Raw genomic sequence first — 14,394 nt, 5'->3', positions numbered from 1 at the left:
TTTCTCTCTCTCTCTCTCTCTCTCTCTCTCTTTTCTCTCTCTCTCTCTCTCTTTTTTCTCTCTTTCTCTCTCTCTCTCTCTCTCTTTTCTCTCTCTCTCTCTCTCTCTTTTCTCTCTCTCTCTCGAACAGAACAAGTGTAATTTTTATGCCAATTTTATGGCACTTCTTTCAGTGATATCTGAATTTATGTGTGAAAAAAAGCTTTCCTTTAAATTAGCTAAATATTTTTATTTTAGTAAATTACTTTTTTTTGTGTGTCCATAATTTAATATGGATATTTTATAAATTAGTTGATGATGATAATGACTTGATTGTGATTTGTGACCTTTTGTTCGGCACAATGTTATTTTGCTTTAGTCTCCTTTATAAAGGAGTCTTACCAAAAATATAGGTCAATATGTGATCGGCTGACCATTTCTGAAAGGCTTTTTTTGTGTCTTTTGTTTTACTTTGTTTTGAAATTTGTCAATGAAAACGTCCATATTTGACACAAAAACCTTTATATTATAAAGGATATAAAGTATATTTTTCTCGTTTCCAAATATCAAATAACATTTTTTTCGCAAGTACCTCATCATTTTACATATTAATAAAAAAAAGTTCCCTCTTAACGCTCGTGGACTTTATTTATACCGGAAGCAGCCTGTAATTTGTTGCCAGTGTGGTGATCACGTGACAGTCTATATGCGCTCTCCCTAGAGAGCACTTCCGGTAACGTTTCCTGTGTTTGTAAACTAAAAATTGTCCGACAAGAAAATATTGGGCTACTGTAAACCGAGAAGAGTAAGGTAAAACAAATGCGCACAGCCTGCCGTACTGCTTATGAAACATAAAACAACATTTTAAAGGAGATTCAAGGTTTTATTAGGATTGAAATGTGAAGTTAAATAGACCGTGAACTCACGCCCTGTTGTGCTGCAGGATGAATGGAGGAGTTTACATTAGTAATGTGTTTACAGCTCAGACCGAAGACAAATCAATTTCACTCAGATAAAGAGATTATACATATCTGAATTCGTGCACTTTGTTACTTTCAACCCGTTCAGACCTGAATTCTGTTCCAGACACAAATAATATGGCAGTGCTTTATCTCTACTCTCAATTCAGCTGTAGGCAATTTTAATTTTATGATTTAGCCATATATTATAGCATATGATTCTGTCATATATATATATATATATATATATATATATAAATGGTTACTTTTAATAGTTATTTCATTACAGCGGACATTGTTTGTGAACAGTAACAATTTGAGTAAATTGTTATTGGATTTGATAAGTTAATGAAGAACTTTAAATACATTTCATAAATTTTATAAAATTAATTTTAATAATGCTAATGATAAATTGTTGTACTCTCAAGTTGTTTTTAAATCAAGTGTTTTTAAGTGAAATGTATAAATATTGCATTTTAATAGTAGTTACATTTAAATGAATATTTATTATGAATTTCACTCTTGGGAGCAAGTAAAGCTAAACCATTATGTTTGTAAACGCATTAAAGATCATTAAAAGCTCTTTGTGGTTCAGACCTGCAATCTTTCGATCATGTTGCATATAATATTGACTGTTATATGAATCCGTGTACTTATGTCATATCTTGTGCTGTAAATAAAAATAAATAAATACAAGTGATGTCCACTGTAACATTCACTAGGTCTGAACGGGTTACTACTTGCTTTAATTTTGCATACATATATCATGGTTTCTAATAAGCAGTTTGATTTATTACCTAAAATTACAGGCTAAATTAGTTATAATGGAGTGTATTACATGCAATTGAGTTTTGTAAAGTCTTGTAAAGTTTGTTTTCTTTGGCTTGGTTCGCTTCAGACTGCAGTCTGTTTGCCATGTGATAAGACTGATGTGATTTTATTTTTTATCTCCTGGAATTAATTTAACCTTCAGGACCCTGTTGGTTGCCAAATCCCCTCAAGAGCCAAACGAATGGAAAACTCAACATACAATATTCACCCACTCACCTTGATCTTAATGTCGTTGCAAGCATGCTATGTTCGTTTTGAGCAGTGCAATTGCTTTCATTGTCCAGTGGCTTCCGTGCCTCATTTTGTTCATTCATGATTTATGGTTGTGTTTATCTGGATCTTTGAGGGTGAGTTAGTAAGACTAATGCACAGGAATAAGCGATGGAAGGAAAGAGGGTGGTTGAAATAAATCTGTTCTTTATTCCAATTAGTCCCAGAATCCGACCAACCAAATCCAAAATCAACAGGGCATAAATGCTCGGATGTATTCCTACCATTTCAGTTTGACAGAACCAATGAGAATCCACTCCACTCAGTTTCAGTTTTGACCTGGTTTGTTTCCAGATGTCATTTAGGGACTCTTGACACCAATCTGAAGCCAAACTCTTATGGCTTAAAAACACAGCCCTATAAGCCTACATAAACAAAGGCTTGGCAATGCAGACATGGAAAATGTCTGATTCTAGCGAATAAAAGCTTTGATTTGTCCACGGTTGACAACTTCTGTTAGTGGTGGGCTAGATGTGTGGCAACATCATAGACAAAGATGGATATTTCCCTGGCTTTTTCCCCCCCCCCCCTTCTGTTTCTAGGCTTGGGCCCCTGATGGTTGGGGTTTGTGTGGTCTCTAAACACTCTCCCTGCCCCGAGCGAAGCCCTCTGTACCCCAACACACACACATACACACACCACTGCGATGTCACACCTTTCCAACAGCTCAGTGCGAGATCACATGAAATGGGTCAGTGTGTTTTTTTTTCCTCTTCTTCATTTGCATTTTCTGCATTTGTCCACATTTGTTTGAAAAAGAAGGCCATCATTTTTTTTTGCTTGCCGTTTCTGCATATTAACTCTTTGTAATTCACTTCCACAGCGCGACTTGACACAAAACGTACAGAGATTGTACTCACAAAAGCTGTCAAGAACGTGTCTGGATCATATTTTGCATGATGAAAATTAAGCCATTTTTAGGGCCATTTAGGATTTTTTTTTCATGACAATTAAGCACATTTCAAATTGTTGTAGTATTAAAAATATCTATCTTTATATGGTTGAAGATTTTAGTTTACTTCAGTACACTTTTGCAGTAATGAGAATGACCTTTGTGAATAATACAGTACTGTGAATTGTCGTAATGCAAAAATCTGAATCTTAAATAGAGACTTTATTTTTGCAAAATTATTATTATTTTGCATAAATTGTCTATTTAGGATGATTAAGATATTATTATTGTTATTATTATTATTATTGTAAAATGACCTGGGCATGTTCTTGACATATTTGCATAACTGTGGCCTCTGAATTAATCTGACAAATCGTGACTGTGAAGAGTTAACTGGGTCACGTTTGTCAAATTTCAAGCTAAATTTCCAACTCATTAGATGAGTGCCTTTAGTGCCTTTTTGAACAGATGTGTATGTTTGTGGTTGTATTTCTACACAGGCTGGGTTGCTCGGCTGTGAAGCGGTGCTGTCCAGCATGGCACTCATGCAGGCCAGCTCCATGCCCAGCCATAAGAAGATGGGCTCTCATCTGGGCCAGGGACAGAGAGAAAACAATCACAACCAGGACACACACAGCCAACACGGCCACATGGTGCTTCCCTCAGGAGTCAGCTGCCCACCACTGGTAAGAGACAAAGACATGATTTGTGTTGGGAAAGAAAGTCATATTGGTTTGGAATGAATTTTTGGGGTGAACTCTTCATTTCAATTTTGAAAGTCTTCCATAGAATCCTGTAGCTAATGCTAAGGTCATGGGTTCAATTCCCAGGGAATGCATGAAATGATCAAATATGTCTTGAGTGCAATATGAATTGCTTTGTTTGGATAAAAACTACCAAATGCATAAATGTACAACTACTGTTCAAAAGGTTGGGATCCGTACGATTTTTTTTTTTAAAGAAAGAAATGAATACTTTTATTCAACAAGGATGCATTAAATTGATCAGTTGACAATAAAGACATTTATAATATTACAAAAGATTTCTTTCTAAGAACTTTCTATTCATCAAAGATAAAAACTCACGACTAGAGCGATGGCTGCTGAAAATTCGGTTTTGCATCACAGGAATAATTTATATTTTTAAATAAATTAAAATAGAAAACAGTTTTTTAAAATTGTAATATTATTATTTCATAATATTTCAGTTTGGCCGTATTTTTGATCAAATTAATTCAACCTGGGAAAGCATAAAAGCATTTAAAAATCTTTCCGATCCCAAACTTTTGAAAAGTAGTGTATGTTTAAATTCTAGAGGCTTGATATATATTTTTAGAAATACTTCTTAAACTGTGCACTGATTTAAATTAAACATTTACATTAGTTAACTTCATATTTTAAGAAATAATTTGCTTTCAAACCGTTGAGTTGTATACTGTTTTTGAACAGCTCATCCGCAAGGATGGAGAGTTTCACTCGTCCAGGCTCTTGGATGAGAAAGACATTCAAGTCAGCCAGAACGTGCAGCCAAAGAAGAAGAACAGGAAGTCTGGACTTCCCACCAAAATGAGAGAAAAACCCCAGGCATGCATTCAGTCTTTCTGCATTATTGCTCTGCGAGTTTGCCTGTTTATCACATTTACACACTTCCGCTCATATTCTGACCAAATGCTCTTTTCTTCTGTATGTGATGTGAAGGTGGAGATTCCTGACGTTAATGACGATAACTCACTCAGCTCTCAAGTGCAGAAGAATTTCATATGTGAGCACTGCTACAGTGCTTTCCGCAGTAGCTACCACCTCAAACGGCACATTCTCACCCATACGGGTACGCCACGAGCCTTTCTGCTCTCACACCATCTTACGTTTCATACAAAGAGTTGCATGAAGTAATTGTGTGCACATCTGTGTGTGTGTGTTGTTTTAGGGGAAAAGCCATTCGGGTGTGATATGTGTGACATGAGGTTTATTCAACGCTACCACCTGGAAAGACATAAGCGTGTTCACAGCGGTGAGAAGCCTTATCAGTGTGACCGCTGCCAACAGGTGAGACATGACAAACACAGGCGGTTGTATTCACAGGGAGCTTGCTGTTTGCCTATGACATGCATAAATGTATGTCTTTATTAGAGTAGTACAGCAATTTTTAGTGTCTGGCAACAAATGGGGGCTTTTTATGTTGGGAATATGACATATTTTGAAGTGAAACAGGATATTTAAGGAGCAAAAGCTTAATTGTGAATAAATTTGATCATTAGAAATAAGATAGCTTGCTAACTAAATAAGATGCTAACTAAAAAAAAAAAAAAAAAGTTGTGTAAAAAAAGATAAAGCACGATATTACATTTAGATGTTGGACAATTGAAGAGTTTTTTATTTTGAATGATTGATAAACACTGATAACTAATACATTGTGCACAATAAGACTAGAAATGTGTATTAAGAAAGTAAATACAGTTAGTTTTGCTTTCACGTTGATTTTGCCTTTATCTTATGACTGCTTTTATTGTGACAGCAGATTATTAACAAAATCATAATGCATATGCCTTAATTATGTAATAAATTTGACAATGTTGATTTCAAGCTAGTAGGATATTTTAACTTGCAAAAATCATGATCTGAGTCTGTTTTGGTCTGCAAACTGGATCTATACACTACCGTTTAAAAGTTTGAGGTCAATAATTTTTTTTATTTAATTTTTTTGACAAATTTTAATACTTTTATTCAACAAGGATGCATTAATTTGATTAAAACTGACAGTACTCTTGCAAAAAAATTATGTTTCAAATAAATGTTGTTCTTCTTTCTATTCATCAAAGAGTCATGAAAAAAAATCAGTTTCCACAAAAATATTAAGCTGTTTTTAAACATTGATAATTATAAGATGTTTCTTGAGCACCAAAACAGCATATCAAAATAATTTCTGAAGGATCATGTGACTCTGAAGACTGGAGCAATGATGCTGAAAATACAGCTTTGCATCACAGGAATATATTACATTTTAAAATATATGCAAATAGAAAACAGTTATTTTAAATTGTAGTAACATTTCACAGTATTACGGTTTTACTGTACGCATTTCTGATCAAATAGTTGCAGCCTTGAACATTACCATTAAAAATATTACTGACCCCAAACTTTTGAACAGTGGTGTATTTTTATACATACATACACAATGTAATTCATATACTTGAAAACAGTGATTACAGAAGTATGTAACCAAACAATAAACAGTAGTCACAACAAAAGAACACTTTAAATGGCATGCTGGTGCTTTTGGGAAAGTTTTGACACTGAGAATCAGTCAGTCAGTTCATTAAAAGCATGTCCAAAAGAACCATTTCATGTAAATCGCGTGTCTTCTCTTATCAAAAAAGAGGCTAACTCTGAACCACTTCCATCACACAGAACTTTTCCAGAACCGACCGGTTACTACGGCATCGACGTTTGTGTGCCGTGGGCATCCCTAAAGAGGAGAACCAGCCGTGCTGTGAGGGACGGCCGTATTCTCAGGACCCCTCCCAGCACTCGGCGTCCTGGAGCCCACTGCAGACAAACAGCAGCAGGCTGGCGGTGTGACAGCCTTCCGATCGCTCGTACAAACCACTTCCCAGCAAACACAATGGACTCGCCAACATGACCTGACCGGGGGTCTGAGCCTGTAAACTATTTAAAGACCCCAACGTGTCCAGCTCTGATCCATCCAGCTCAACCACATTGGACTCTTTTATATTGCTTAGACTCTGGGAAATAGCGTATTTTGTGTTAGATGGTACTGTGATCAGCAGGCGGGTTAGTTGTGCATTCAATACAGGCAATAATGATTTCTGGTAGTTTAGAAACGCTTCCTTTTGTAGTTCCCATGCAGGACTGTAGATTGTTGAGATTCTCAGTGTCACAGTGCGCTCACATTTACCGTTGCTCTGCGAAATTTCCAGTCATTTCAATAGGAATCTGCACAATCGGGAGTTTCGCATGAGGCCGGGAAAGTTCCCCATGCAGATTTAGCTTCTTTTTAAGTTGGTCACACAAATTCGCTGCATAGACCAACAGAGAGCTACTTGGTTTTAAAATGACTTGTACTACATGCATCACTACACTATTGACAATAGACAGTGGGCCTTTTTTGTCCACAAAATTTCACAGAATTTACGGAATTATGGAGAAGTCAGCTGTAGTGACAGCAGACACATTCTCATAGAATACATGCACAAATTTGTATACTAGTATGGCGATACAGCATTATTCAAATTAGTCAGAATGGCCTTATTTCACATGCAACCCTGCCCAAAACCCTTAATGTAGGGCCTAATTCACAGTACAGTAGTATTTAATGTTTAATTCATAGATTAATCAACCTTCTCGTATACGCTGCTGCCATCTGTCACTCTGCTGACAGCGTACCTTTACGTGTTAATTAATGATGATATTTAACCAAGCAGAGGTGTGCAGTGCCCGTCAGTGAGGCAGCCATCTTAATTAAAATTTCAGTCTTCTCTGATACAGCTGCATGCATGGGCTACAGATTAATACAGTGGCCCCAAAATGATGGAAGTGAAATATTAAAGTCTTGGGACTTCTTTCAGAGCGGCGTGGTGGTTAAACATATGGGCTGGTAACTGTAAGGCTGTAGGTTTACACTGTCCTAAAAGTGATCTTGAACTGTTATCATTAAGATAGTTCAGGATTTGAGTGTGTAATAAGTGCATTGACATTTAGGGGCTTTTCTGATACTAGATTAGTGGATAATCAATGTTGGTTTTTACAGTAAACCAAAATTATTTTTGATTTCCCTCCAGTATTGAATATTTGGTTATAGTGTATATTTATTTCCTTACGTTCAACATTCACAATCATGGTTCTTTTAAAGATTTTTAATGTTTTTGAAAGAAGTCTCACCAAGACTGCATTTATTTGATTACAAATACACTAAAATCATTAATATTGTGAAATATTATTACAATTTAAAATAACTGTTTCCTATTTGAATATATTTTAAAATGTTATTTATTCCTGTGATGCAAAGCTGAATTTTCAGCATCATTACTCCAGTCTTCAGTGTCACACGATCCTTTAGAAATCATTCTAATATACTGATTTGCTGCTCAAGAAACATTTCATATTATTATCAATGTTGAAAACAGTTGTGCTGCTTAATATTTTTATGGAAATGGTGATACGTTTTTCAGGATTCTTTGATGAATTGATAGTTTAAGGAAACAGCATTTATTTGAAATAGAAATCGTTTTAGCGTTCAGTTTAATGCTTCAATTAATAAAAGTATTCATTAATTTACAAGTCAAATAATTTTGGACTCACAATCATGGCAAAGGAAATGTGACTCATAAATGTGTCAAATAATTACTACAAATTGCTACAAATGTCACAGAAATTACAACTTTTATACATTTTGCTGACTTTTAGTCATTCTTTTTAAATGGAAGATACAAAAACAAGTGAGTTAGAACAAAATACAGCCTTTCATGGAGCTGATGAAGATTAATTAACCAGCTTTTTTTTTTTTTTGGCCATGTTTTCACAAAAAGAATGACTGTCACCGACTGCTGATGGCAGACCGGGAATTCACAGCATGTTCTTTGACCTACTTTTCTGTCCAAATAGTTCATGCATATTCATGTGAAAATTTCACTTTTATGTGCAACAGCACAATTAGTTTCCTTTCAGCACTTTTGCAGCCCTCACACAGAGCACACAGGAAGTTGAGAAATGATAAATTGCACCCTCATGTTATTATCTGAATGCTGTTGGGTTTAATGAAGAGAAAGAAATCACACAGATACAGCATCTCCTGTGTTTTCTGCTGTATCAACATCAGGATGCCATCAAAAGCTGCCATGAGGGATGACATTTTAGCACTAGATAGGATCTAACCAGGTTACACCACAGTTTGCAATTTTATATATAAAAAAATATTTTCATTGCTCTGGGCATGTGTGTGTGTGTGTGTGTGTTCACTACTCAATACTGCATGTGTGCACTTGGAGGGGTTAAATGCAGAGCACAAATTCTGGGTGTGGGACACCATACTTGGCCTCACGTCACCTTGATATATGTAATTGTATATAACTATAGTGGAACCTGTTATCTGTATACCCCTCCATTCAAATGTTTGGGGTCAGTGTGATTTATAAAAGACATTTATAATGCAACAAAATATTTTTATTTCAAATTTATTTGAATCATTTCTAAATTTTAATTAATGCTGTTCTTTCAAACTTTCTACTAATCAAAGAATCCTGATCAAATGTATCACAGTTTCACAGACAAAAATATTACACCCGTGGGCTGAGAGCACTTAACACACTCGCTCTTAAAGCCAAGGCGGACGAGAAGAGATTCTTAGACATGGCCGTGCTACATTTATACAATTGGAGACCCTTAAAACGTTGTTGAAGGTCCTAAAATGGCTTCTTAGCACACAAATGTTGCACATCACAGACAAAAATATTAACTGTTTTCAGCATTGATAATAATAAGAGATGTTTCTTGAGCAGCAAATCAGCATATTAGAATGATTTCTGAAGGGTCATGTCACACTGAAGACTGGAGTAATAATGCTGAAAATTCAGCTTTGCATCACAGGAATAAATTACATTTTAAGATATATGCCAATAGAAAGTGGTTAGTTTAAATTGTAATAATATTTATTTTTACTGTAATAATATTTTATATTATTGTATTGAAATATAATAATTTTATTGTGTTTTTGATCAAATAAATGCAGCCTTGTTGAGCATAAGAGACTTCATTGAAAAATATTAAAAAATATAACTGTCTACAAACTTTTGAACAGTAGTGTTCACGATACACGTTGTAACTACTTAAATTAGTCATTGATTGTGGAAAAAATGCAAGACTTATTTTGAAAAAGGCTTAATCATCATATCCATGATGCAAATTAAAAACAATACATATGTTTTAAAAATGTGTTTGAAGATTCTTTTGTCAAACCCTTAAACTCTGTTTTACGAGGGAAACCCAAAGTGCCGGGACTGGCTCAGTTGACCAGCGCCTCATTGTCAAGATTTATCTCGCTCGAGAGTCATCCACATTCCTGATGACAGGACGAATGCCTCGGCATCCTGCCGAGAGCATTAAAATCACTCTCACGCTGAAGCACATTTCGCCTCGACAGATACATTAACATACACTGGCCCCGCGCTACTCCATCAATCTGCGCTTGTTGGGACCCACCATCGCTGCTTCGGGCCTCCCTGTAGAAGCCCACAGGCCCGACTCGGGCAGTGGTGGCCATTTTTGAGTCAGGGGTCTGTAGATGATATAGTCTAGGCCACAGGAACCTTTCAGGGGCCTCAATGCAGGTCATGAGAACTTAACTTCAACTACAAAGCCTACACTCAGAAATTGTTAGTAAATTTCACAAATAATTAGAACGTGCAAGTAACATTGAATTAAAGATGAAATGTTGTATTTTCTTGTAAAACATACACCGATAATCTGTTTTATTTACTTTGAAAACTTTCAAAAATAATTTTTACATTGTAGATGTTGAGTTTATTAGCTGTTATTTAGTGTTTCTGCTCTTTTTATCACTAGTCAAGATCCTTAATCACAAGACTGCCGCTAATAGTGCTATATTTTTTTTTTTGCAAATACCAGATTAATACGTAACTGGCCTCTCTAAACATGATATATCTTTGATGGCTGCTTTTTGTTGTACTTGGGGCCTCAATGCAGGTCATGAGAACTTAACTTCAACTACAAAGCCTACACTCAGAAATTGTTAGTAAATTTCACAAATAATTAGAACGTGCAAGTAACATTGAATTAAAGATGAAATGTTGTATTTTCTTGTAAAACATACACCGATAATCTGTTTTATTTACTTTGAAAACTTTCAAAAATAATTTTTACATTGTAGATGTTGAGTTTATTAGCTGTTATTTAGTGTTTCTGCTCTTTTTATCACTAGTCAAGATCCTTAATCACAAGACTGCCGCTAATAGTGCTATATTTTTTTTTTTTGCAAATACCAGATTAATACGTAACTGGCCTCTCTAAACATGATATATCTTTGATGGCTGCTTTTTGTTGTACTTAATGGGAATTCTTTAATTTATCACCATTATCTTTTGCAGTAGATCAAGTGTCTTTATGAATCTGCTTCGATATTGAATGATAAACTTGGCGGAAAAGCCTGAAAAAGTTTTTTTTTCATTTTTTTCATGTGGATTAAGTGATATTAAACATTCTCCTTATTGATTTCTTATTCTCATTTTAATTTTTGCACATGGTGTGATTTCTGCTCCCAGTAACGGGGTAATGGCTGCTGAAAATTCAGCTTTGCTGAAATATATTTAAACAGAAAACAGTTATTTTAAATTGTAATGATTTTTAACAATATTACAATTTTTACTGTATTTTTTATCAAATAAATGCAGCCTTGGCAAGCATTAGAGATTTTCAGAAATATTTAAAACTATCACTAGCCAAGATTCTAAACCACAAGCCTACTGCTAAAGCTGCTGTTTTTTTTTGTGCAAATACCAGATTAAAACGTAACCAGCCCCCCTAAACATGATATATCTTTGACTGCTACTTTTTCCCTGCGTGAAGTTGTGCTTAATGGGAATTCTTGAACTTATCACCAGTATATCAAATGTTTATGAGCCTTAACAGTTTTGCTTCGATACTGAATAAGGCAAGACAGCTCCTTTGCCATTTTCATGTGGATTAAGTAATATTAAACTTTTCCCCTTTTCACTGCTGATTCGCTTTTTTGTTGTTGTTGTTGCACAGGCGTTTTCTGCTCCCAGTTGTGATTTGTTTATGAACTCTATAGAAAAATTGATTAAACTAATAAAGATTTGAATATTCGCACCTCCCTGACCTTCCATAAACAGCTTGTGTCATTGTTTCCGCACTGAAACGTTTATGAGTCCTGTTTGTTCAGAGAGAAGCATAACACATAGTGCGCAAGTATGCAATATGCCTCCAGCAGAGTTCACACTGCGACTGGCATGCTGGCGTGCATGTTAAAAAGCCCTAATGCAATTTAAAACTATCACTAGCCAAGATTCTAAACCACAAGCCTACTGCTAAAGCTGCTGTTTTTTTTTGTGCAAATACCAGATTAAAACGTAACCAGCCCCCCTAAACATGATATATCTTTGACTGCTACTTTTTCCCTGCGTGAAGTTGTGCTTAATGGGAATTCTTGAACTCATCACCAGTATATCAAATGTTTATGAGCCTTAACAGTTTTGCTTCGATACTGAATAAGACAAGACAGCTCCTTTGCCATTTTCATGTGGATTAAGTAATATTAAACTTTTCCCCTTTTCACTGCTGATTCGCTTTTTTGTTGTTGTTGTTGCACAGGCGTTTTCTGCTCCCAGTTGTGATTTGTTTATGAACTCTATAGAAAAATTGATTAAACTAATAAAGATTTGAATATTCGCACCTCCCTGACCTTCCATAAACAGCTTGTGTCATTGTTTCCGCACTGAAACGTTTATGAGTCCTGTTTGTTCAGAGAGGAGCATAACACATAGTGCGCAAGTATGCAATATGCCTCCAGCAGAGTTCACACTGCGACTGGCATGCTGGCGTGCATGTTAAAAAGCCCTAATGCGAGATTTTCAGAAATATTTAAAACTATCACTAGCCAAGATTCTAAACCACAAGCCTACTGCTAAAGCTGCTGTTTTTTTTTTTTGCAAATACCAGATTAAAACGTAACCAGCCCCCCTAAACATGATATATCTTTGACTGCTACTTTTTCCCTGCGTGAAGTTGTGCTTAATGGGAATTCTTGAACTTATCACCAGTATATCAAATGTTTATGAGCCTTAACAGTTTTGCTTCGATACTGAATAAGGCAAGACAGCTCCTTTGCCATTTTCATGTGGATTAAGTAATATTAAACTTTTCCCCTTTTCACTGCTGATTCGCTTTTTTGTTGTTGTTGTTGCACAGGCGTTTTCTGCTCCCAGTTGTGATTTGTTTATGAACTCTATAGAAAAATTGATTAAACTAATAAAGATTTGAATATTCGCACCTCCCTGACCTTCCATAAACAGCTTGTGTCATTGTTTCCGCACTGAAACGTTTATGAGTCCTGTTTGTTCAGAGAGAAGCATAACACATAGTGCGCAAGTATGCAATATGCCTCCAGCAGAGTTCACACTGCGACTGGCATGCTGGCGTGCATGTTAAAAAGCCCTAATGCATCTCTTTAGATGTTATGCAATTACACGCGAGCATGGGAAGGCCTCTGTGCACCTTCATTTCGTCCCACTGCAATTTTCCACCTGAACAGGCGAGGTGAGGCGAGAGGTGAGGTGGAGGTGCACGTCTTATGAATCCTTGAGCTTTTGACAGACGGTACCAGGCTTGCTATTTACCCTTAGAAATTTTCACGGGTCACGGCTGTTACAGGGGGTTCACTCACACCGCCGCTGATCTCCTCGGCGACTGATGCACAGATAAAGGGGATAGATGCACGAGGGGAAGCGTTTAGGGAGATGAGACTACAGAAAGACAGTAGGCCAAAGTGACTTTGGCAGTACGCTGCTATTGATCAGCTTTATGATACATTGATTTATACCAGACAGTTTCAAGTGCTTTGAAGAGATATGAGTCATATACATCCTCACTAATCTCAGGGGCAGCAGGAGGGGACTATGGTTAAAAAACGTTTCTGATATGAGCAGACATCCTTATGATGTCTTAAGACTAAAGCCGCACGGTTATACGACGTGAATATCTGTGAGGAATAATGGTGTATGGGGAAATAAATGGCTAGAGAGCTGCTTTTGATAATTTCAAGGAAGTTTTAAGGCATAGCTCGATGCATTCTCATCTTTCAAAGGAGTAAGAGTTCGCGGGCAAGACACACCCTCACACAAATACACACACATAGACACGCATGCAGATAAAGAGATCGAGTGAAGATTTATGTGACAGTGAACTAATTGCATGCTGCCATTTGTCTTTAGGAACTGACACCCGATCCTTTCTCATGGTTTTTAACAATTATATCAGAAGAAATATACTTACTGCACACCATTATATGGAATTTTAAGCAAGTTAAAGTTCGAGTACAAAAAAGGCTGGATTTCCTATCAAATGTAAATGGAATGTATGTTGCATGAGGTTAATAACTGCAATAAAACTCATTTAAAGGACACCTTGAATGTTAGGTGAGAAAGAAATGGCATTTTAAAGGGATAAAATGAAAATACTCTCATCATTTACCAAGCCTTCATGTTGTACCAAACCTGTATGAATTTTTTGTTCACAAAAGAAGATATTTTGAAGAACACTGCGTCCAAACAACATTGGAACTGTTGACCGTTCCAATCGAGAGGAAAAAAAAAGTCATGGAAACATTTCCCAAAACATATATATATATATATATATATATATATATATATATATATATATATATATATATATATATATATATATATATGTGTGT

The 14,394-nt window shown here is 35.9% G+C and overlaps 1 protein-coding gene across 2 annotated transcripts; it reads left to right on the top strand.

The window, feature by feature from the left end:
• Nucleotides 1-675: 675 nt before the first annotated feature.
• On the top strand, nucleotides 676-7,118 carry LOC107599665 (zinc finger protein 740-like). 2 transcript variants are annotated; one of them, XM_016291322.1, is made up of 7 exons: nucleotides 676-789; nucleotides 2,582-2,730; nucleotides 3,432-3,617; nucleotides 4,380-4,514; nucleotides 4,629-4,758; nucleotides 4,858-4,976; nucleotides 6,339-7,118. In XM_016291322.1, exons 2-7 carry the CDS (start codon nucleotides 2,686-2,688, stop codon nucleotides 6,507-6,509), a joined length of 786 nt encoding a protein of 261 aa, XP_016146808.1. In that variant the 5' UTR covers nucleotides 676-789; nucleotides 2,582-2,685; the 3' UTR covers nucleotides 6,510-7,118. The 2 variants fall into 2 exon arrangements, with proteins under 2 accessions (XP_016146808.1, XP_016146817.1); XM_016291331.1 differs by lacking the exon at nucleotides 2,582-2,730.
• Nucleotides 7,119-14,394: the final 7,276 nt, after the last annotated feature.

This window comes from Sinocyclocheilus grahami, unplaced genomic scaffold (genome assembly GCF_001515645.1).
Source record: "Sinocyclocheilus grahami isolate Dianchi unplaced genomic scaffold, SAMN03320097.WGS_v1.1 scaffold13.1, whole genome shotgun sequence".
Lineage (NCBI taxonomy): Eukaryota > Metazoa > Chordata > Actinopteri > Cypriniformes > Cyprinidae > Sinocyclocheilus > Sinocyclocheilus grahami.
Note: the sequence above shows the minus strand (reverse complement) of the source record. Positions and strands in the feature narration are given on the sequence as shown.

Coding starts and splice junctions, on each gene's coding strand:
- LOC107599665 (XM_016291322.1), top strand. CDS start 2,686: ATGTCACACCTTTCCAACAGCTCAGTGCGAGATCACATGAAATGG. Junction 3,618..4,379: donor GAGTCAGCTGCCCACCACTG/GTAAGAGACAAA, acceptor GTTTTTGAACAG/CTCATCCGCAAGGATGGAGA. Junction 4,515..4,628: donor AAATGAGAGAAAAACCCCAG/GCATGCATTCAG, acceptor TGTGATGTGAAG/GTGGAGATTCCTGACGTTAA.